The sequence below is a fragment of the Salvelinus alpinus genome, chromosome 6 (assembly GCF_045679555.1).
Source record: "Salvelinus alpinus chromosome 6, SLU_Salpinus.1, whole genome shotgun sequence".
Lineage (NCBI taxonomy): Eukaryota > Metazoa > Chordata > Actinopteri > Salmoniformes > Salmonidae > Salvelinus > Salvelinus alpinus.
In genome coordinates, this window is record NC_092091.1 from 45,603,082 (window position 1) to 45,626,016 (window position 22,935).

The window sequence follows — 22,935 nt, forward strand, 5'->3', positions numbered from 1 at the left end:
AGCGACTTACAAATTGGTGCATTCACCTTATGATATCCAGTGGAACAACCACTTTACAATAGTGCATCTAACTCTTTTAAGGGGGGGGGGGGGTTAGAAGGATTACTTTATCCTATCCTAGGTATTCCTTAAAGAGGTGGGGTTTCAGGTGTCTCCGGAAGGTGGTGATTGACTCCGCTGACCTGGCGTCGTGAGGGAGTTTGTTCCACCATTGGGGTGCCAGAGCAGCGAACAGTTTTGACTGGGCTGAGCGGGAACTGTACTTCCTCAGAGGTAGGGAGGCGAGCAGGCCAGAGGTGGATGAACGCAGTGCCCTTGTTTGGGTGTAGGGCCTGATCAGAGCCTGAAGGTACGGAGGTGCCGTTCCCCTCACAGCTCCGTAGGCAAGCACCATGGTCTTGTAGCGGATGCGAGCTTCAACTGGAAGCCAGTGGAGAGAGCGGAGGAGCGGGGTGACGTGAGAGAACTTGGGAAAGTTGAACACCAGACGGGCTGCGGCGTTCTGGATGAGTTGTAGGGGTTTAATGGCACAGGCAGGGAGCCCAGCCAACAGCGAGTTGCAGTAATCCAGACGGGAGATGACAAGTGCCTGGATTAGGACCTGCGCCGCTTCCTGCGTGAGGCAGGGTCGTACTCTGCGAATGTTGTAGAGCATGAACCTACAGGAACGGGTCACCGCCTTGATGTTAGTTGAGAACGACAGGGTGTTGTCCAGGATCACGCCAAGGTTCTTAGCACTCTAGGAGGAGGACACAATGGAGTTGTCAACCGTGATGGCGAGATCATGGAACGGGCAGTCCTTCCCCGGGAGGAAGAGCAGCTCCGTCTTGCCGAGGTTCAGCTTGAGGTGGTGATCCGTCATCCACACTGATATGTCTGCCAGACATGCAGAGATGCGATTCACCACCTGGTTATCAGAGGGGGGAAAGGAGAAGATTAATTGTGTGTCGTCTGCATAGCAATGATAGGAGAGACCATGTGAGGATATGACAGAGCCAAGTGACTTGGTGTATAGCGAGAATAGGAGAGGGCCTAGAACAGAGCCCTGGGGGACACCAGTGGTGAAAGCACGTGGTGCGGAGACAGATTCTCGCCACGCCACCTGGTAGGAGCGACCTGTCAGGTAGGACGCAATCCAAGCGTGGGCCGCGCCGGAGATGCCCAGCTCGGAGAGGGTGGAGAGGAGGATCTGATGGTTCACAGTATCAAAGGCAGCCGATAGGTCTAGAAGGATGAGAGCAGAGGAGAGAGAGTTAGCTTTAGCAGTGCGGAGCGCCTCCGTGACACAGAGAAGAGCAGTCTCAGTTGAATGACTAGTCTTGAAACCTGACTGATTTGGATCAAGAAGGTCATTCTGAGAGAGATAGCAGGAGAGCTGGCCAAGGACGGCACGTTCAAGAGTTTTGGAGAGAAAAGAAAGAAGGGATACTGGTCTGTAGTTGTTGACATCGGAGGGATCGAGTGTAGGTTTTTTCAGAAGGGGTGCAACTCTCGCTCTCTTGAAGACGGAAGGGACGTAGCCAGCGGTCAAGGATGAGTTGATGAGCGAGGTGAGGTAAGGGAGAAGGTCTCCGGAAATGGTCTGGAGAAGAGAGGAGGGGATAGGGTCAAGCGGGCAGGTTGTTGGGCGGCCGGCCGTCACAAGACGCGAGATTTCATCTGGAGAGAGAGGGGAGAAAGAGGTCAAAGCACAGGGTAGGGCAGTGTGAGCAGAACCAGCGGTGTCGTTTGACTTAGCAAACGAGGATCGGATGTCGTCGACCTTCTTTTCAAAATGGTTGACGAAGTCATCAGCAGAGAGGGAGGAGGGGGGAGGAGGGGGAGGAGGATTCAGGAGGGAGGAGAAGGTGGCAAAGAGCTTCCTAGGGTTAGAGGCAGATGCTTGGAATTTAGAGTGGTAGAAATTGGCTTTAGCAGCAGAGACAGAAGAGGAGAATGTAGAGAGGAGGGAGTGAAAGGATGCCAGGTCCGCAGGGAGGCGAGTTTTCCTCCATTTCCGCTCGGCTGCCCGGAGCCCTGTTCTGTCCTGTTCTGACATCCCTGCTCTTTGTGTGTCTTCCAGGCTCGAAGACATCCCTGCCCTGTGTGTGTGTCCAGCACAGCGAGCAAGTTATGTGTGAATCAACGGTCTGTGTGTGACCTAGTGTGCCTGTGGCAGTGTCCCTACTCTGTGTGTGTCCAGTCTAGTGAGCGAGTAGTGTGTGTGAACCGAGTGTGAGAGTGTTGTTGCTTCTGTGGTGCTATGTCTGTGGATCCTGGTGTCGGGTGGTAGCCTCAGGCAGCGTGGAAAAAAAGGGATAGGCTGGGATCCCCTCTTGAGATGGTGCTGAAAACTGACCCTGGCTTAACGGGTCACCTGCTTGAGCCTTTGGCTTGGGAGGGGTGAGAGAGGAGCCAGGGACGGAGGGTGGGACACTAGCTATCTGTTTCAGAAGAAGCCTCCTCCCTCAAGAAGAGCAGGCATGCCGAGTGGTATTTGAGCTTTCAACCCACAAAAACCAGAAGCACACAAGGCGGACCATACATTCACCCGGCACTTACAGCCATATAATGTAGCAGTTATTTTTTAGCAATGTCTTCTCATGTTTGTATCTATACATAGCATGCACTGCATATGCAGTGTTCTTGTCTCAAGAAGCCTAATTTACACAGTGAGTGATAAGTCATTTAAATGTATGTCAGACCATGCATGCATTCACTCAACAACATGTAAATATTCACTTATATTTAATGCTTTGAATAGAGACATTTGGACTTATCACATGATAAGGCACACCCGGTCCAAAACTCAAACTGTTTGACATTTCTTTTCTGCCGATAGTCAGATGCTGAAGCATCGCCCTAGCCTCTCAGTTTTTGTTGTCTCTGAACTTCTGGTCCAGATATGCGTCAGTAAGTCTGACTTATGGTTCAGGAATCTGCCTTCATGTCTCCAGGGAAATCCCCAATGTGTACGTGTCACCATGCTCAATCAACATTTCAGATCCCAAAAAGAAGCATTATCGTCCCTCGTGAGTGTCAACAATACTGTACATAGTCTTTAATAATGACTTGGATGTTGATGCACCATGATCTGCAGAGGATATCAGAAAAATAACAAGTCTGCATGGCCAATCCTATGCAAATGCCTTTATGGTAAATAGTATCAAACACTCCTCATTAAACACTCCTACATATATTTTACAGTAAGTTAGTCTTGGCCAGCACATAACCGAATGTACATTGGCAAACTGTAAACATCACCCATCCTTTCACTCACTTCAGTTGACTTTATAGTAAAAGGCAATGTGTTGCCCATAGAATTCATATGTTGTCCAATGCCCAGTAAATTCTGTTTCAACCAGAAAATAAATACCAGTGTAGCTTCTCGCCTACGGATTCAAATTTCAGAGTGATGACATCACTTGTCACTTCGAAAGGCTAAAATCAGCTAGCTCAAGTTGTGCAGTCACATGTTCTGTCCCTTTAACACATGTGCGGTCAATATTAATGGCTTGTTGACTAGACTGTTCAGACTGTTAAGATGATAAAGGGTTTACAGTATAACTCAACTATATCTCATTTTCTGTACCCTTCATATGTGCAATTATTATTTATGGACTGCATTCAGACTGTTGAATTGTTATACACAATGTATCTTAAAACAGGGTTAAAGGAGTCCATTCCAGTGTAATAGTCAGATAAGAAAATGGATTTGAATAATTCATTTTCCCTAGCTCTGAGCTGTTACATAACATTTAGCCACTAAGTTCACATATTTACATCCAGAACTGTAAGGTCCATTGTCACCTAACCCTGCGACCTCAGAGACCAGAACCTTCTGTTGGGACGTCCATCATGTTAGCTACGCTACTTAAAAAAGATGTCCGACCAATCAAACACAGCCTTGAACTTAATAAAAAAGGATTCAAATAGATCACCAGCTGGTTACAAAGGAAATGGCCTACAAATGGAAGATGTTTCCTTAGATTAAAGGAAAAGCACTACATTTCACTGATTAGAAAAACTGGACAAATCAAATCCAACAAAAGTGTGAAATTGAAGAATCCATTACCTGACTATGTCATACCAGAGGCAACATAATGCATGTTGTTCATGCATGAGGTCCCTGGGTGGAACAACATATGTGAACATTGGACAATGGATAACATACAGTATCTGCTAAACCCAGTCAACGGATAAACAAACCTGAAGTCACCCACCTGTAACTGTATCCCTTTCCAGGTGTACATGTTCTCCTCCAGACCTACAGATGGCGATAAGTTACTCTCTTGTCCGCATTTCAACGTTCTATGTTTTTCCTCTCATTTTCTGCTTTGCATGCTGGGATGACAGTCTCAATCCTAGCAACACAAAGCAAAAGCAGAAACGATGAGAGCTCTACATTTAGCTAACAAATTCAGTCGTTCTGTTGAAATTACTGTGAAAGAACATTTTATATGAGTATTCCATTATTTCCGAAATGGAAAAATTGCAAGCAGAAGATGCTCGGTATTTGAAAAGGTAACGGTTGCAAGCACCTAACTAGCAGCTAACGTTAGCTAGCCAGGGGCGTATTCATTACGCCTATTCTGTAGCGAAACGTTTCTTAAACGGAACGACAAATGGGGAGGGGCCTACCGGTCATGGCTAGAAGGGATGCAGCTTTTGTTAAATTAAATGAATCATTTTAGCTAATTCTAACCATTTTCCTAACCTTAACCGAATTATCCTAACCGGCTACGTTAATTATCGTAACCTGCTGTGTAAATCAAATCTGACAGAAGCTGAATCCCTTCTAGCCATTGCTGCACCTACCCACATTTTTCCCATAGAAACTCTTGTTTTTGTTGAAAAGCAGCTGTTTGGAATAATGATTACACCCAAACTATGACTAGCAATCAGCTGTTATTGAAATTTAACAATGTGACACTTGTCTTGAAATGATATGAAAAAATACATGTATTTAAGTATAGGCTTCAAGCTTACTGTCTAGCTAACAATTTAGTGGTTGAAACTAAATGTTGTAAATCAAAACCGTTTTCCATCATGAACACTTCATGTGACACTTGGCCATTTATCTAATTCCATAGGAAAGTGAAAGGGGGGAGTTTGGATGTCCACCCGACAGAGAAAGCCCTCATCGTTCAGTATGAGTTGGAGGCAACTATCCTCGGTGAGATGGGAGACCCGATGGTTGGGGAACGCAAGGAGTGTCAGAAAATGTAAGCATGGGTCTAGCTACACACATGCCTGATGTTTGCTTAAACATCAGACTGTAACCATGGGGTACCCCATGGCTATTCAGTCTGAAAGAGTCTGCCTAAAAAAGAAGCAAGAGTCTACAAGCCAGAATGTTGAAAAAAATGATATTTACACTTTACTGGTTTTCCGTGCTGTTGGTCGTTTTGACGGTAGGAGATGGAGATGGGGTATCCACAAGAAATTGTTGTTTACCCAATTTTTTTTGTGGTGCTTTTTGCGGTGCTGGTAGGTTCTGTCACTTGTATTTTCAATCACCTAACGGATTGCTCATGATGCAATATATGTAAACAATAGCCGAATGTAACCGAACATAGTCGACCAAATCACGTTTCCTCACAATCAGCTGGAAGTGTTTGACAGCTGATTGCCTCGGACAATGTTCGGGCTGTGGTTTGGTTATGCTTGGCCATATTGGGCAAGTGTTTATCACGTGTGAAAAACCAATATACAGACCAGTGTACTGAAGGTCGAGTTGATAACACTTCCCCGTGGATATTTTGTCTCAGATTACCTCTGACATAGGGCCAAAATCGGCAGACAACAGGTGAAGTAAGTTGAAATGAAGTTTGTTCAACATTCTGACTTGTAACGGGACTGTTCGGGAATGCTGAGCCTACATGTTAGAGACGAGAGTAATTATTTCACTCTTGGATTCTAAAAGAGGCTAACCTAATGTAACTTAATGTTACTAAGCTACTAGGAATGAGATTGTTGTTTTTCAGTCACTCACCTGAAAAGGGGTGCTTTTATACCATTTTACATGTTCACAACTAAGTAGGGTCCCAGGGGAAACATAGACCAAAACTATCGTTCCTTCCCCATCACATTGAAGAGTTATTGGAACTAGCAATGTTGTTTCTTAGAAAATGTCTCAAAACTATGTTGCATGTGTATTTTCTATTCACAGCATCCGCCTAAAAAGCTTGAACGCCAACACGGACATTGCCTCCCTAGCTCGGAAGGTGGTGGAGGAATGCAGGCTCATTCATCCATCTAAACTACCAGAGGTGGAGCAATTGCTCTTCTACCTGCAGAACCGCAAGAAATCAGGTAATGGTTCCATCATGATAATGCCTGTCCCTGCAAGATGTTGCCGACAGACATAAGCTGTGTTCGAATACCCATACTAATACTACATACTTAATGAGACCATACTACATACTTTTAGTTCATTTTAGTATACTGTAAACAAACAGTATCCTTTCAGTTGAGCATATTGGCGCTACGCCTGTCTACCGGAAGTTGATTCAGTAGATTTTGGCCTCTAGATGGCAGCAGTGTATGTGCAACGTTTTAGACTGATCCAATGAACCATTGCACATCTGTTCAAAATGTTGTATCAAGACTGCCCAAATGTGCCTAATTTAGACATATCTGATATGGGCAGAAAGCTTATGTCCTGGGATTTTTTCTTGTTACTTACAACCTCATGCTAATCACATTAGCCTACGTTCGCTCAACCGTCCCGTAGGGGGGACACCAATCCCGGAGAGGTTTTAACCACTTTATTTTACACACAGAGACTGATCATGTAGATCATAGTCTTTGTTGTTTAATTAGTTAACCTGCATTTCCCCCTATCAGGGATTTTTGTTTGCATGTTTCAGTGCAACAAAAAAAAGTGTCACCTTTTTGGGCCCTCACCAGTTTGCATCCCTGATTCAGAGCGTACACTACCAGAGGAGTAGGGTTCATCCGAGCGTTCTGACCATCACAACAACACTGCAGTCAAGCACACAAGTTAACTGGCTAGCTACTCCCAGACAAATGGGAGAACACCTCACTCTGACCGTTTTACTCGCTGTAGCAGAGCTGGTTAGGCTGTTTTCATGTTATCCAGAGCGTTGGTGACTGTAACTGTGCTGCTGGCAACAATTTAATTAGCTTTTTTGCAGGCATTTACTGACACCGGCCATATTAAGTGGGTGTTGAGCGTTCATATTAAATGGGTGTTGAGCGTTCGTAAATTCATCAGTTATTCTGCGCTCTGGTACGCTCAGATATACTGTCCCTGTACATTCAGCCAGCGGGGTTCTCCATCCATCGCGCGGACAGGAAGAAACAACTCTCCGAGAAAAAGAAAGGCGGAGGTGTATGTTTCATGATTAACTATTCATGGTGTGATTGTGGTAACATACAGGAACTCAAGTCCTTTTGTTTTCATGATCTGCAATTCCTCACTATCAAATGCTGACCACATTACCTCCTGAGAGAATTTTCTTCTGTCATCGTCACGGTCGTGTATATCTCCCACCAAGCCAACACTGCGACGACTACTCTGGACTTTGCGCAAACTGGAAACTACAAATATCCTGAGGCCGCATTTATTGTAGCTGGTGACTTTAATAAAGGAATTCTATCAACACATCTCCTGTGCACATCGAGAACTCTGGACCATTGCTTCTCCCCCTTCCGGGACAGTTACAAGGCCTTCCCCTGCCCTCTTCGGCAAATTAGGACCAGCTAAACACCTTTTCCCCATCAAAATTGCATAACCTGCGTCTCAATCCACTGCATCCGCCTATGTCGGCCTACCGCATCTGCGGTGTAAAGTGGCAGAGCTACAGCGCTGTTTGTCAGACCAGGAGACATCCTGAAAATCAGTCTGACCTCGCTATGGAAAGGGGAGACTCTCACGAACATGATGGTGTTCTCTGTTTTGTTCTACGACCCCCACAAGTGTCATGGGACTCATCTGAAGTTAACCCCCGTACCGGTTTTTAAAATTAATGGAAGGATGGAAGTAGTTTTGTGCCCCCCAAAAAGGGGTTAAATATGTGTAAAACATTTAATAATTCCAGAGTTGAATTTTTATATTTTTATGTATCTCCTAGATATAGGACAGACACTTCACAACCTTAATATTTATTATGCATTTTTGGACTGTCTGTTTTGCCATTTCTGATTGTGTTATTCAATGAGTTTCTATGGGCTATAGCAGACCAAATTCCAAGCTGCGTCCTCAGAGCATGTGCAGACCAGTTGGCTGGAGTGTTTACGGACATATCCAATCTCTCACTATCCCAGTCTGTTGTCCCCACTTGCTTCAAGATGTCCACCATTGTTCCTGTATCCAAGAAAGTGAAGGTAACTGAATGAAATTACTATCGCCCTGTAGCACTCACTTCTGTCGTCATGAAGTGCTTTGATAGGCTAGTTAAGGATCATATCACCTCCACCTTACCCGACAACACCCTAGACACACTACAATTTGCATACCTCCCCAACAGACCCACGGAAGACTCAATTGCCATTGCACTGCACACTGCCCTATCCCATCTGGACAAGAGGAATAAGTATGTAAGAATGCTGTTCATCGATGAAAGCTCAGCCTTCAACACCATATTGTGCTCCAAGCTCATCACTAAGCTCGGGGCCCTGGGTCTGAACCCCGCCCTGTGCAACTGGGTCCTGGACTTCCTGACGGGCTGACCCCAGGTGGTGAAGGTAGGCAACAACACCTCCACCATGCTGATCCTCAACACAAGGGCCCCATAAAAGGGTACGTGCTCAACCCTCTCTTGTACTCCCTGTTCACCCATGACTGCGTGGCCTTACACGTCTCCAACTCAATCATCAAGTTTGCTGACGACACAACAGTGGTAGGCCTGATTACCAACAACGACAAGACAGCCTACAGGGAGGAGGTGAGGGGCCCTGGCAGAGTGGTGCCAGGAAAACAACCTCTCTCTCAATGTCAACAAAACGAAGCTTCAAGTTTCTTGACGTTCACATCAATGAATACCACTCCAGAGGGTGGTGCATTCAGCCCAACGCATCACCAGGGGCGCACTGCCTGGCCCCCAGGACATCTACAGCATCTGGTGTCACAGAAAGGCCAAGTAGATCAAGGACCTCAGCCACCCGAGCCACGGCCTGTTCACCCCGCTAGCATATAGACCGAGAGACTGAAAAACAGCTTTTATCTCCAAGCCATCAAACTGTAAATAACAATTTGTTCTTAACTGACTTGCCTAGTTAAATAAAATAAATAGGATCTGAAATAGTCTGGCGGACGTCTCTCTAATAGTGTCTCAGAGGTAGTGTAGCTGGTGCTACCAGCACTTCACCACTTCATGGTGAAACAAAGTCTTTTTGTGGAGACTTCACAGGAGGTGTTTGACCCGGACTGGTGCTCTCAGGAAGTTGAGCCTTGTTGGTCTCAGGTTGTTTGTCCAACTGCAGCTCTGGTGAACGTTCCAATGTCCTGTCCTGCTCGTTTAAGCATTGATCCAAGTCCACGGATGGAACTGGAATTTGAGCTCAGATCTGAGCCACGTGCCTCCTTAGTCTTTGTCCACTTCCGATGATCACAGTATGTGATACTGGTCCTGCGCAATCCTCAAATTGTAGCTGGAATCCATTTGGGACCAAACCCATTGTTTCTTGTGTAGATATCGTCTCCAGGTGAGAAAGTTCTGAGTTTGGCTCTGTTATCATGATTACGTTTTTGATTCCATTGCTTTTGTTGTATTTTCACTTTTAAGTCTGGCCTGATGAGATCCAAGGTTGACCTTAATCTCCTTGACATTCGCATTTCTGAAGGTAACAACCCAGTTGTAGCTTAAGGAGTGATCCTGTAGCTTGACACATTTGTTTCAATGCTGTCCCCTTGCATCTTCCTCTAATGGCGCCCGAGGGGAGGGCTACTGTTTTACAGGCTCCTAACTAGTCACTTTACAAATTACCTCGACTAATCTGTACCCCCACACATTGACTCGGTACCGTGCCCCCTGTATGTAGCCTCGTTATTGTTATGTACATTTATTGTTACTTTTTGATTGAGTCAATTTATTTAGTAAATATTTTATTAACTCTGTTTCTTGAACCTCATTGTTGTTTAAGGGCTTGTAAGTAAGCATTTCACGGTAAGGTCTACACCTGTTGTATTCGGCGCATGTGACAAATACAATTTGATTTGATCTCCTTCAAGGTCTGAACCGCACATTCTGCTAATCCGTTTGAAAATGGGTGAAAAGGGACGACGTTACATGCCGAATTCCATTTTGTTTCATGAAACTTGTGAATTCAGTGCTTGTAAAACAAGTAGCATTGTCGCTAACCAGCAATTCAGGCAATCCCATGACACTGAAGCTTTGTCTCAACTTCTCAATCGTAGCGTGCAATGTTGACGTGTTCATGGGGTAAACATCCATTCACTTTGAATGAGAATCAATCAGCACGAGCAACATTTTCCCTTGGAAGGGTCCAGTGTAGTCCACATGTAGTCGTGTCCATGGTTTTCCCGGCCATTCCCATGGATGTAATGGCACGGTGGGGGGTGTGTGACTTCCTGTTACTCTGACAATCTGTACACAGGCTAACCTCATTTTCCACATCCTGGTCCATCTTTGGCCACCAGACGTATCTGGATGTGACTGGTGCAACAACTTCAGTAGCATTCCCCGCTACTGGGATAACTACTCTTGAATCCCACAGAACACACCCATCTCAAACACTCAAGACCAAGCGGCGAGCGTAGTAAGGCATGATCTGAGGCTCTGTCACTGTAGCGCATCCTTTCAGAATAAATTAATGCACTTGTGACAGCGTCACATCCTTTGAAGTCCATTGCCTGATTTTGTGCTGTGTTCACCGGTGCATCATCCAACACATCGATCATCAAGACTTGGTCCTTTTCTTCTTCCTGAGCGATGATTTCTGGAACGGCAGCCTACTCAGAGCATCAGCATTCCCATGGTATCTACCTGGCTTCTGTACATGATGGCCCTGAGCCACACAGCCCAACGTCGAACTCTTGGAGAGACCATTTGTGGTACTGGCTTTTGTTCATGGAACAGAGAGATCAGAGGCTTATGGTCGGTCACAATAGTGAATGTTACCCCGTATAAGTACTTGTGGAATCTCTGTATTCCGAATATGATAGCCAGCTGAGAGTACTTTTTGTCCGCTGGCAACAACATGGCATATGGAACTGATCTTGGCCAATAGAATCTGGGAGTAGCATCTGGGGCAACATGAATGGTAGCTTAGACCCCTTTCAATGTCCCTAGCGCTTTGAAAACACAGTCATGCTTTTAAATCACCTGCTGCAGTGTCAATGTCTCTGTGGTGACATGTTTGATTTCATCCCAGTTCAATTTTATTTCCTCCAACCACCATCTCCCTAGTAAGCTGGGGCCAGTACCTTCCGCTATTAAGAGAGGCAGACTTTTATTTTGGCCTTGATATTCCACCTGAACATCAGCAACTCCAATCCCAGTTTTTTTTCTCCCCTGTGTACATTTTGAGTCTTTCAGTTTGTCCACTTCACCTTTTTTCCACTTCTCATTGAATTGGGACCTGTTCATCAGTGTGACGCTACATCGTGTCTATTTCAAACAGTACCTTAAATCCATTTATTCCCATTTCCACAATAAAAGGCGTCACCTTTTTCATATTCACCCAATGTACACTGTACATTGAGAGCGTTTGCTCTGCGTCTGCGCACTCACTTTCTATTACTTAATATGAGCGGTAGTTATGGCGTCGCTATTCGGTTTTCTTCTGTTCATTTTATTTTCTGTAGCTCGTAGCTTTTTCTAATTGTGGCACGCCCTCGCAATGTGTCATATTATCCAACATGCATAAAACCTTTCATGTTTGAATTTACATTCACTTTTCAACTATAACAGTCTCTATTAACCGGAGGGGCTGCCCCGCGGCTTTCCCTTCTTTGAATCTCAGCGAGCTCAGAGCTGCTCTCTTTTACTGTATGGCATGCAGTTGCACCCCTTGCCTGCAAATCCAGTGCATTTCTATTCACGGACTCCATGGCCTGGGCCAGTTTGAGTGTATTCTCAAACATGAGATTAGGCTCTGATAACAAGAGTATTTGTATCCTGTCGTCAGTAATCCCACACACCAGCATAATTATAATATAATAAACACACAGAAATACGGACCTTAGGTCATTAATATGGTCAAATCCGGAAACTATCATTTAGAAAACAAAACGTTTATTCTTTCAGTGAAATAGGGAACCGGGTGTCATCCCTAACTGGGTGTCATCCCTAAGTCTAAATATTGCTGTTACATTGGACAACCTTCAATGTTATGTCATAATTATGTAAAATTCTGGCAAATTAATTACGGTCTTGTTTAGGAAGAAATGGTCGCTTCAAACAGTTCGCAACGAGCCAGGCGGCCCAAACTGCTGCATATACCCTGACTGCTTGCACAGAACGCAAGAGCAGTGACACAATTTCCCTATTTATATTGCCTGCTAACATGAATTTCTTTTAACTAAATATGGAGGTTTCAAATATATACTTGTGTATTTATTTTAAGAAAGGCATTGATGTTTATGGTTAGGTACATTGGTGCAACAACAGTGCTTTTATTCGTGAATGCGCTTGTTAAATCATCACCCGTTTTGGCGAAGTAGGCTGTGATTCGATGATAAATTAACAAGCACCGCAATGATTATTTGCAACGCAGGACAAGCTAGTTAACTACACATGGTTGATAATATTATTAGTTTAACTAGTGATTATGTTAAGATTTGTTTTTTATAAGATACATTTAATGCTAGCTAGCAACTTACCTTGGCTCATTCATGCACTCACGTAACAGGTGGTCAGCCTGCCACGCAGTCTCCTCGTGGAGTGCAATGTAATCGGCCATATTCTGCGTCAAAAAATGCTGACTACCGATTGTTATGAAAACTTGAAATCGGCCATGCTGGTCGACCTCAAGTAGGAATATTGCAAAAATATGATCAATGGCTCATTTGAGAGAAGACAACCTCCCGGCCAGTATTGACAGCTGACATACAGTACCAGTCAAAGGTTTGGACACACATACTCATTCCAGAGTTTTTCTTTATTTTTTACTATTTTCTACATTGTAGAATAATAGTGAAGACATCAAAACCTGTGAAATAACACATATGGAATCATAAAGTAACTAAAAAGTGTTAAATAAATCAAAATATGTTTTATATATGAGATTCTTCAAAGTAGCCACCTTTTGCCTTGATGAGAGCTTTGCACACTCTTAGCATTCTCTCAACCAGCTTCACCTGGAATGCTTTTCCAACAGTCTTGAAGGAGTTCCCACATATGCTGAGCACTTGTTGGCTGCTATTCTTTCACTCTGCGGTCCAACTCATCCCAAACCATCTCAATTGGCTTGAGGCCGGGTGATTGTGGAGGTCAGGCCATCTGATGCAGCACTCCATCACTCTCCTCGGTCAAATAGCCCTTACACAGCCTAGAGATGTGTTGGGTCATTGTCCTGTTGAAAAACAAATGATAGTCCCTCTAAGCGCAAACGAGATGGGATGGCATATCGCTCCGGTAGCCATGCTGGTTAAGTGTGCATTGAATTCTAAACAAGTCACTGACAGTGTCACCAGCAAAGCACCCCCATACCATCACACCTCCTCCTTGCTTCACGGTGGGGACCATACATGTGGAGATCATCCGTTCACCTATTCTGCATCTCACACAGACATGGCGGTTGGGACTAAAAATCTCATTATTTGCAGCAATTTGACCATTAAGGCCTGATTCACGCCGTGCCATCTGAACAGTTGATTTTTAGATGTATCTGTTACTTGAACTCTGAAGCATTTATTTGGGCTGCAATTTCTGAGGCTTTTAACTCTAATGAACTTATCCTCTGCAGCAGAGGTAACTCTGGGTCTTCCTTTCCTGTGGTGGTCTTCATGAGAGCCAGTTTCATCATTGCGCTTGATGTTGAAGTGCAGTCGCGAAAACCAAAGTTGTTGACATTTTCCGGATTGACTGACCTTCATGTCTTAAAGTAATGGTGGACTCTCGTTTCTCTTTGCTTATTTGAGCTGTTTTTGCCATAATATGGACTTGGTCTTTTACCAAATAGAGCTATCTTGTATATAACAAATATTTTATTTGTCACATGTGCCGAATACAACAGGTGTAGAGTTACAGTGAAATGCTTACTTACAAGCCCTTAACCAACAATTCTTTAAGAAGTTTTAAGAACAAAAAAAAGTTAAGTAATTTTTTTTTAAATAAAAGTAACATAATTAAACAACAGCAGTAAAATAACAATAGCAAGGCTATATACAGTTGAAGTTGGAAGTTTACATACACCTTAGCCAAATACATTTAAATTCAGTTTAAAAACTGTTTTTCACAATTCCTGACATTAAATCCAAGTAACAATTCCCTGTCTTGGCTGAGTTAGGATCACCACTTTATTTTAAGAATGTGAAATGTCAGAATAATAGTAGAGAGAGTGATTTATTTCAACTTTAATTTCTTTCATCATATTCACAGTGGGTCAGAAGTTTACATATACTAAATTTGTATTTGGTAGCATTGCCTTTTAAATTGTTTAACTTGGGTCAAATGTTAGGGTTGCCTTCCACAAGCTTCCCACAATAAGTTGGGTGAATGTTGGTCCATTCCTCCTGACAGAGCTGGTGTAACTGAGTCAGGTTTGTAGGCCTCCTTGCTCGCACACGTTTTTTCAGTTCTGCACACAAATTTTCTATAGGATTGAGGTCAGGGTTTTGTGATGGCCACTCCAATACCTTGACTTTGTTGTCCTTAAGCCATTTTGCATACTTTCTTAAGCATACTTCCACAACTGTGGAAGGGGTCATTTTCCATTTGGAAGACCCATTTGCGACTATTTTGTGAAGTGCACCAGTCCCTCCTGCAGCAAACCACCTGATTGCTCTAGCATCTTCACAAGGTCCTTTGCTATTGTTCTGGGATTGATTTGCACTTTTTGTACCAAAGTACATTCAACTCTAGGAGACCAAACGCGTCTTTTTCCTGAGCAGTATGACAGCTGCATGGTCCCATGGTGTTTATACTTGCATACTATTGTTGGTAAAGATGAACGTGGCGTTTGGAAATTGCTCCCTTGGATGAACCAGTTAACAAGACATTTGTGGAGTGGTTGAAAAACGATTTTTAATGACTCCAACCTAAGTGTATGTAAACTTCTGACTTCAACTGTACAGGAGACACTGGTAGAGTCAGTGTGTGGGGGCACCGGTTAGATCGAGGACCGGTTAGTATACCACCTAGGGCTGGGCGGTATACCGGTATTGATGCAGGGACTGGTTTGGGTTTTTACGTTACCTTCTATACTGGGATTTGAATGTTTGGTTTGTTAAATGTGATACGCCATGTGTAAAGTCTATTTTTATAGTTTACTTCGCTACTTGAGTCATATCTTTCCGCTCTTTCTCTCTGTGCCACTTTCCACACAGACCTAGCCACGCCCCCTGTCACTCAAGGAGCGCATTTGATGTTCCTCAACCACGATACACTTGCCTTCAGTCTGCATGTATCAATGCAGCACATGCAACAATGTTGATGACATTAATGCTGTTTTAATATAAATCCACTAGCGTTCTAGTTGTTAGCCGCTAATGCTAATAGCTAGCTAGCTAATAAATGTACTGAGTAAGAGCAAACGTAGCTAGCTAATACAGCCTGATAATACCAGTGATGGTGTAGACCTAAATCAGCATGTTTGTGCAACAGTATCTTCTAAATCAAAGAGGAATATGCAAAGCAAGATTATGTTAACTACATGAACTAGCTTAGAGAGAACATGCAATGTAACTAAAGCTTATAGGGTCCCCTAGGAAACACTTATCAACACTTTAGTTCCTACCCTGTCACAATAACTCCTCCCTGGCATTTTAATTCGTTGTCATCTGAAACTACACTGTATTCAAAGTGCCCACTATTATATTCTAACTATAGAATTAAAATAGTCAATCTATTTCCATGATTCCAACAGTTTTGCTCTAATTCGCAAGTCAAATCGCAATTCCAACATTTGGTTAAAAATAAGTCCTAGATTATTTGCCCATATCGTGCAGCCTGATTAATTTAACAAATTAATTTAACAATTTTTAACAATGCATTCCATGTGACTACCTCATGAAGCTGGTTGAGAGAATGCCAAGAGTGTGCACAGCTGTCATCAAGGCAGAGGGGGTGGCTACTTCGAAGAATCTCAAATGTAAAATATATTTAGATTTATTTAACACTTTTTTGGGGGGTTCTACATGATTCCATATGTGTTATTTCATAGTTTTGATGTCTTCACTATTATTCTACAACGTGGAAAATAGTAAAAATAAAAACCCTTGAATGAGTAGGTGTGGGAGACTGTTGGAAACAGTGCAGTATAGAAACATAAGCATTTCACTGCACCTGCGATAACCTCTGCAAAATACAGTATGTGTACTTGACCAATAAAAGTTGAATTGATCTGAATGACTTTGCCTGCGATTCATTGTGTAAATACACCTTTATCATGCTATGCTTACTAGTGCACATCCTGTCCTCCTCACAGACAAACGAGAGAAACACCCGCCGAGAGACCTCGCACCATTTGAGGGGATGGAGGTAAGCAGAGCATCTTCAAATTTGTGTACGTGTCTAACTGTGTCTGTTCGTGTCCAAGTCTGTTTCTGTGTGTTTGTAGCATGATTATCACTGTATTATGTCAGTATGATTTTAACCCTCGCCATTCCTCACCTATACTGTATCTCTGTTCTCAGCTGGATGAGGAGGCCAACATCAACAGGATAGATCACTATGTGGAGCTGCTGTATGAGGACATCCCAGAGAAGGTCAGGGGTGCCACCCTCATCCTCCACCTCGCCCGCAACCCAGACAACCTGGAGGAGCTCCTGCAGAATGGTACGTTCCTTCCCAGTCTGTCACAATGCTACGTTCCAGAGAAATCATCTTCTCTGTTCTGCTGGGTGTTTAAAAGCTGTACAGGCCAGGCTAGACAAACTCTAGTGTCATTGGTTGATATAATCTACAGACTCTCTCACCAGCCCATCCTGTTCATAAGAAAACAGCCTAGCACTAGTCCTTCCTATTCCCTTCCCTGACGACAGAGCTGTTTTCTCTCACAACAGCACAGGGTCCTCATCCATTACAGCTGTCAAATGATGGCATGGCTTCATTTTGTAACTGTCACTATGCATCACAGGCTCACTTTGTCTGTCGTAACGGATCACATGGTCAGACGTTGATAACGTTAGAACGTGCATGTGAACCATGAGACCTCGGGTCAGTGAGGAAAGTGGAGATGGCCAGGGGAAATGGAACAATGTGATATGTATATTTACAATGAAGATCACCCATAGCTCAAGCCATGGGAGCCTGGAACCCTTTACATTCCCCCAAATTCCTTACCTTAACCTCCCACCCCAAGCTGACTGTCATCTCCATGCTAGACTCTTTCCACTACCTGCCCACCTCCACCCCAACTGCATACTTCCCTTTCAAATCCTAACATACTTCAAATAATCCCCCTCCTCTTCCTCAATCACTCCCCTGCCCCCCCCCCCCCCCCACACACACATCATATATATATCACTTTCCTCACTCTCTCTTCTCACCTCCCCACCTCTCTCTTGCTTTCTCTCTGACCTGTGTGGTGTCTGCTGCTCATCAGAGACAGCCCTGGGAGCCCTGGCCAGAGTTCTGAGGGAGGACTGGAAACAGAGCGTTGACCTGGCAACCACCATCATCTACGTCTTCTTTTGCTTCTCCAGGTATACAACTCGCTCGCTCGCCAGAACCTCTTCTTTTGTTTTCATGTTCTGCTCTCTCTCATTCTGACAGCAATCACACAACTATGACAACATATGGCAAAACCTTACTTTCCAACCTTGGGGGTTGGGAAACACTAATTACCCTTGATAGAATAATAATTAAACTACTTGTCAAGAGCGATTTGAGTTGTGAGAGGATCTACGTAGTTCTGCAAACTGATAGTCCTTCTTGGCCCCGCTCCGTGGCAGTGCTGTTTGGTTTTGAAATGATTTGGTTTGTGTCTGGCTGATTATGAGTAGGAGATGAGAGATACTGTTTTACTCAATCGTTCTTGTCCTTTTTCTGCAGTTGACTTTTTGGACTAAGCTCTCAGCTGATAGGATCATTTCAATCTGAGCACCCGACTGTGCTAAAAAAACAATAGGTGTTGCATAACGATGAACGAAATGCACTTTTGAATAAGTGGAAGCCTTGTAAACCTTTTCTCTTCCCTGTCCCAGTTTCTCCCAGTTCCATGGGCAGGTGACCCACTATAAGATCGGAGCCCTCTGTATGAACATAATTGAACACGAGCTGAAGAGGTACGACCTCTGGCAGGACGAACTGCAGAAGAAAGCGGCAGCCTATATCCTTCAGCTGAAGTCAAAGGTCACCTAAATGATGTTACATATCTCGCTGCTTGATTTGATTTGATTTGATTAGGATCCCCATTAGCCGACGCCAATGGCGACAGCCAGTCTTACTGGGGTCCGACACATAACGAAAACAACATAGACAGAGGGTCAATGCCTCAGGGTTCCTTCTGCCCTCAGTGCTGGCTGATTTATAAAACACGACTATATAGTGAGTTCATTGGTTCAATACAGCAACACTCCTTCCTTGACTGATCTCACGTGACGATGACCATAAGAACCAGAATGTGAAGAAGGAGCATGAGAAAGCCTTCAAGAAGTACCAAGGTCTACTGATCAAGCAGGAGCAGCTTCTACGAGGTACAGTAACTGTGTAGCACACTACCATGTCTAGCAGAGGGGTAGTGATGTTTGTTACAGACAGCACTATTAGTGCTTGATAATACAGTGATGTAATTACCAACTACATTGGTTGTTGGATCACTATTTGATTCTACAGTCCCCCCTCTCCCTATTGCTTCCCAGTGGCTCTGCACCTGTTGTTGAACCTTGCTGAGGACACGCGCACCGAGCTGAAGATGAGGAACAAGAACATCGTCCACACCCTGGTGAAGACCCTGGACCGGGAAGACGAGGAGCTGCTGGTGCTGGTGGTCTCCTTCCTCAAGAAGCTCAGTATCTTCCTGGAGAATAAGAATGACATGGTGAGAGAGGAAGGAAGAGAGGGAAAGATGGAGGGAGAGGGGCAGAGAAGAGGGAGGGATGTAGGGAGAGCGGTACAGGAGCTGGTGGTCTCCTTCCTCAAGAAGCTCAGCATTTTCCTGGAGAACAAGAGAGACATGGTGAGTGATGGAGTGAGAGAGGAAGAGGGAGGGATGGATGGAGAGGAATTGCAACAAGGTGAGGAAAATACAGTGAGCTCAAAGTATTGGGACACTGACGCCTTTTTTGTGGTTTTGGCTCTACCCTAGCACTTCAGTTAAAGTGCAGACTGTCACCTTTAATTTCAGGGTATTTTCATCCAATTCCCAGAAATGTTCCATAGGCACATCCCTGTTAGTGAGCTTTTCTCCTTTGCCAAGATACTTCATCCTCCTGAAAGGCGTGGCATATCATTAAGCTGGTTAAACAGCATGATCATTATACAGATGTGCCTTGTGCTGGGGACAATAAAAGGCCACTCTGAAATGTGCAGTTTTGTCACACAACACAATTCCACAGATGTCTCAAGTTGAGGGAGCGTCAATTGGCATGCTGACTGCAGGAATGTCCATCAGAGGATGTTGCCAGAGAATTTCATGATAATTTCTCTACCATAACCGCCTTTAACGTCATTTTCGAAAATTTGGCAGTACGTACAACTGCAGACCACATGTAATGACGCCAGCCCAGGACCTCCACATCCGGCTTCTTCACCTGCGGGATCGTCTGAGACTAGTCACTCGGACAGCTGATGAAACTGTGGGTTTGCACAACTGGAGAATGTCTGCACAAACTGTCAGAAAACGTCTCGGGGAAGCTCATCTGCGTTCTCTTCGTCCTCACCAGTGTCTTGACCTGAGTTCCACGTCGTAAATGACTTCAGTGGCCAAATGCTCACTTTCGATGGCTACTGGCACGCTAGAGTAGTGTGCTCTTCCCAGATGAATCCCGGTTTCAACTGTACCGGGAAGATGGCAGATGTGGGCGACCGGTTTGCTGATGTCAATGTTTTGAACAGAGTGCCCCATGTTGGAGTTAGGGTATGGGCAGGCATCGGACAACGAACAGAATTGCTTTCCCTTGCATTTTATCGATGGCAGTTTGAATGCACAGAGATACCGTGACAAGATCCTGAGGCCCATTGTCGTGCCATTCCTCCGCCGCCATCACCTCATGTTTCAGCATGAAAGTGCACGGCCCAATGTCGCAAAGATCTGTACACAATTCCTGGAAGCTGAAAATGTCCTTGTCCTTCCTTGGCCTGCATACTCACCAAACATGTCACCTATTGATGATGTTTGGTATGTTTTGGATCCACGTGTATGACGGTATGTTCCAGTTCCTGCCAATATCCAGCAACTTCCCACAGCCATTGAAGAGGAGTGGGACAACATTCCACAGGTCACAACCAACAGCCTGATCAACTCTTTGCGAAGGAGATGTGTCGCGCTGCTTGATGGAAATAGTGGTCACACCAGAGACTGACTGGTTTTCTGATCCACACCTAATTTTATTTTATTATTATTTTTACTATCTGTGACCAGCAGATGCATATCTGTATTCCGTCATGTGAAATCCATAGATTATTAGGGCCTAATGAATTTATTTCAATTGACTGATTTCCTTGTATGAACTGTAACTCAGTAAAATCTTTGAAATTGTTGCATGTTGCTTTTTATATTTTTGTTCAGTGTACGTAGTCCCCCCATTGTAGGGGACCAAAAGTATTGGGACAAGTTTACCTATGTGTATTAAAGTAGTCAAATGTTTTGTATTTTATCCAATATTCCTCGCACACAATGATTACATCAAGCTTGTGACTCTACAAACTTGTTGGATGCATTTGTTGCTTGTTTTGGTTGTGTTTCAGATTATTTTGTGCCCAATAGAAATGAATGGTAAAAATGTATTGTGTCATTTTGGAGTCATTTTTATTGTAAATATCATACCCCCTTCCAAAAATGCTCCCCTGTTGTAATGGTGAGAGGTTAGCATGTTTTGGGGGTATGATATTTGTGCGTCTCACTATTATTATTATTATTATTATTCACGATTCATTCAGGACTATCCATAGTCATGGTTACATTCTTATTTACAATAAAAGTGACTACATTATTTACCATTCATTTATATTGTGCACAAAATAATCAAACGCAACCAAAACAAACAGGAAATGCGTCCAACAAGTTTGTAGTCACAAACTTGATGTGGTCATTGCGTGCTAGGAATATAGGACCAAATAAAGTTTTGACTACTTTAATACACATATAGTGCATTCGGAAAGTATTCAGACCCCTTCCCTTTTTCCACATTTTGTTACGTTAGTCTTATTCTAAAATGGATTCAATTACATTTTTCCCTCATCAATCTATCCACAATACCCGATAATGTACATTTTTGCAAATAAATAAAAAACAGAAATACCTTATTTACATAAGTATTCAGACCCTTTGCTATGAGACTCAAAATTGAGCTCAGGTGCATCCTGTTTCCATTGATCATCCTTGAGATGTTTCTACAACTTGATTGGAGTCCACCTGTGGTAAATTCAGTTAATTAGAAGTGATTTGGAAAGGCACACACCTGTCTATATAAGGTCCCACAGTTGACAGTGCATGTCAGAGCAAATACCAAGCCGTGAGGTTGAAGGAATTGTCTGTAGACCTCCGAGGCACAGATCTGGGGAAGGGTACCAAAAAATGTCTGCAGCATTGTATGTCCCCAAGAACACAGTGGCCTCCATCATTCTCAAATGGAAGAAGTTTGGAATCACCAAGACTGTTCCTAGAGCTGGCAATCTGGGGAAAAGGGTATTGGTCAGGGAGGTGACCAAGAACCTGATGGTCACTCTGACAGAGTTCCAGAGTTCCTCTGTGGAGATTGGAGAACCTTCCAGAAGGACAACCATCTCTGCAGCACTCCACCAATCAGACCTTTATTGTAGAGTGGCCCGATGGAAGCCACTCCTCAGTAAAAGGCACATGACAGCCCACTTTTAGTTTGCCTAAAGGCACCTAAAGGACTCTCAGACCATGAGAAAACAAGATTTTCTGGTGTGATGAAACGAAGATTGAATTATTTCGCCTGAATGCCAAGCGTTACGTCTGGAGGAAACCAGGCACTGCTCATCACCTGTCCAAAACAATCCCTTTGGCGAAGCATGGTGGTGTAAGCAGCATCATGCTTGTAGTGATGTTTTTCAGCGGCATGGACTGGGAGACTAGTCAGGATCGAGGGAAAGATTAACGAAGCAAAGTACAGAGAGATCCTTGATGAAAACCTCCAGAATGCTCAGGATCTCAGACTGGGGCACTGGTTCTCCTTCCAACAGAACAACTACCCTAAGCACACAGCCAAGACAACGCAGGAGTGGCTTCGGGACAAGTCTCTGAATGTCCTTGAGTGGCCCAGCCAGAGCCTGGACTTGAACCCAATCAAACATCTCTGGGGAGACCTGAAAATGGCTGTGCAGCGACTATGTCATTATGGGGTATTGTGTGTAGATTGAGGGGGGGTAAACGATTTAATCCATTTTAGAATAAGGCTGTAATGTAACAAAATGTGGAAAAAGTCAAGGGATCTTGATACTTTCTGAATGCAGTGTAAGTGTATTAGTCCCAATAGTTTTGGTCCCCTAAAATGGGGGGGTGGCAAATGTACAAAGAGTGCTGTTTTTTCTAAATGGATTTTCATATGGATGAAAATACCTTCAATGTAAAGCTGACAGTCTGCACTTTAACCTCATAGTCATTGAATCATTTCAAATCTAAAGTGCCGGAGTACAGAGGAAAAAACTTCAACAAATGTATCGCTGTCCCAATACT

At 43.9% G+C, this 22,935-nt stretch overlaps 1 protein-coding gene across 1 annotated transcript in view; it reads left to right on the top strand.

The window, feature by feature from the left end:
• The first annotated feature begins 4,287 nt into the window (after positions 1-4,287).
• The window catches only part of LOC139578748 (kinesin-associated protein 3-like), a 46,105-nt gene continuing 27,457 nt past the window's right edge, over positions 4,288-22,935 (top strand). The window contains exons 1-9 of the mRNA XM_071406728.1: positions 4,288-4,503; positions 5,073-5,204; positions 6,152-6,294; positions 16,558-16,610; positions 16,766-16,907; positions 17,677-17,776; positions 18,278-18,402; positions 18,671-18,769; positions 18,935-19,113. Coding sequence (XP_071262829.1) covers positions 4,463-4,503; positions 5,073-5,204; positions 6,152-6,294; positions 16,558-16,610; positions 16,766-16,907; positions 17,677-17,776; positions 18,278-18,402; positions 18,671-18,769; positions 18,935-19,113 — 1,014 coding nt within the window. The 5' untranslated portion in view covers positions 4,288-4,462. The remainder of the gene's footprint in view (positions 4,504-5,072; positions 5,205-6,151; positions 6,295-16,557; positions 16,611-16,765; positions 16,908-17,676; positions 17,777-18,277; positions 18,403-18,670; positions 18,770-18,934; positions 19,114-22,935) is intronic.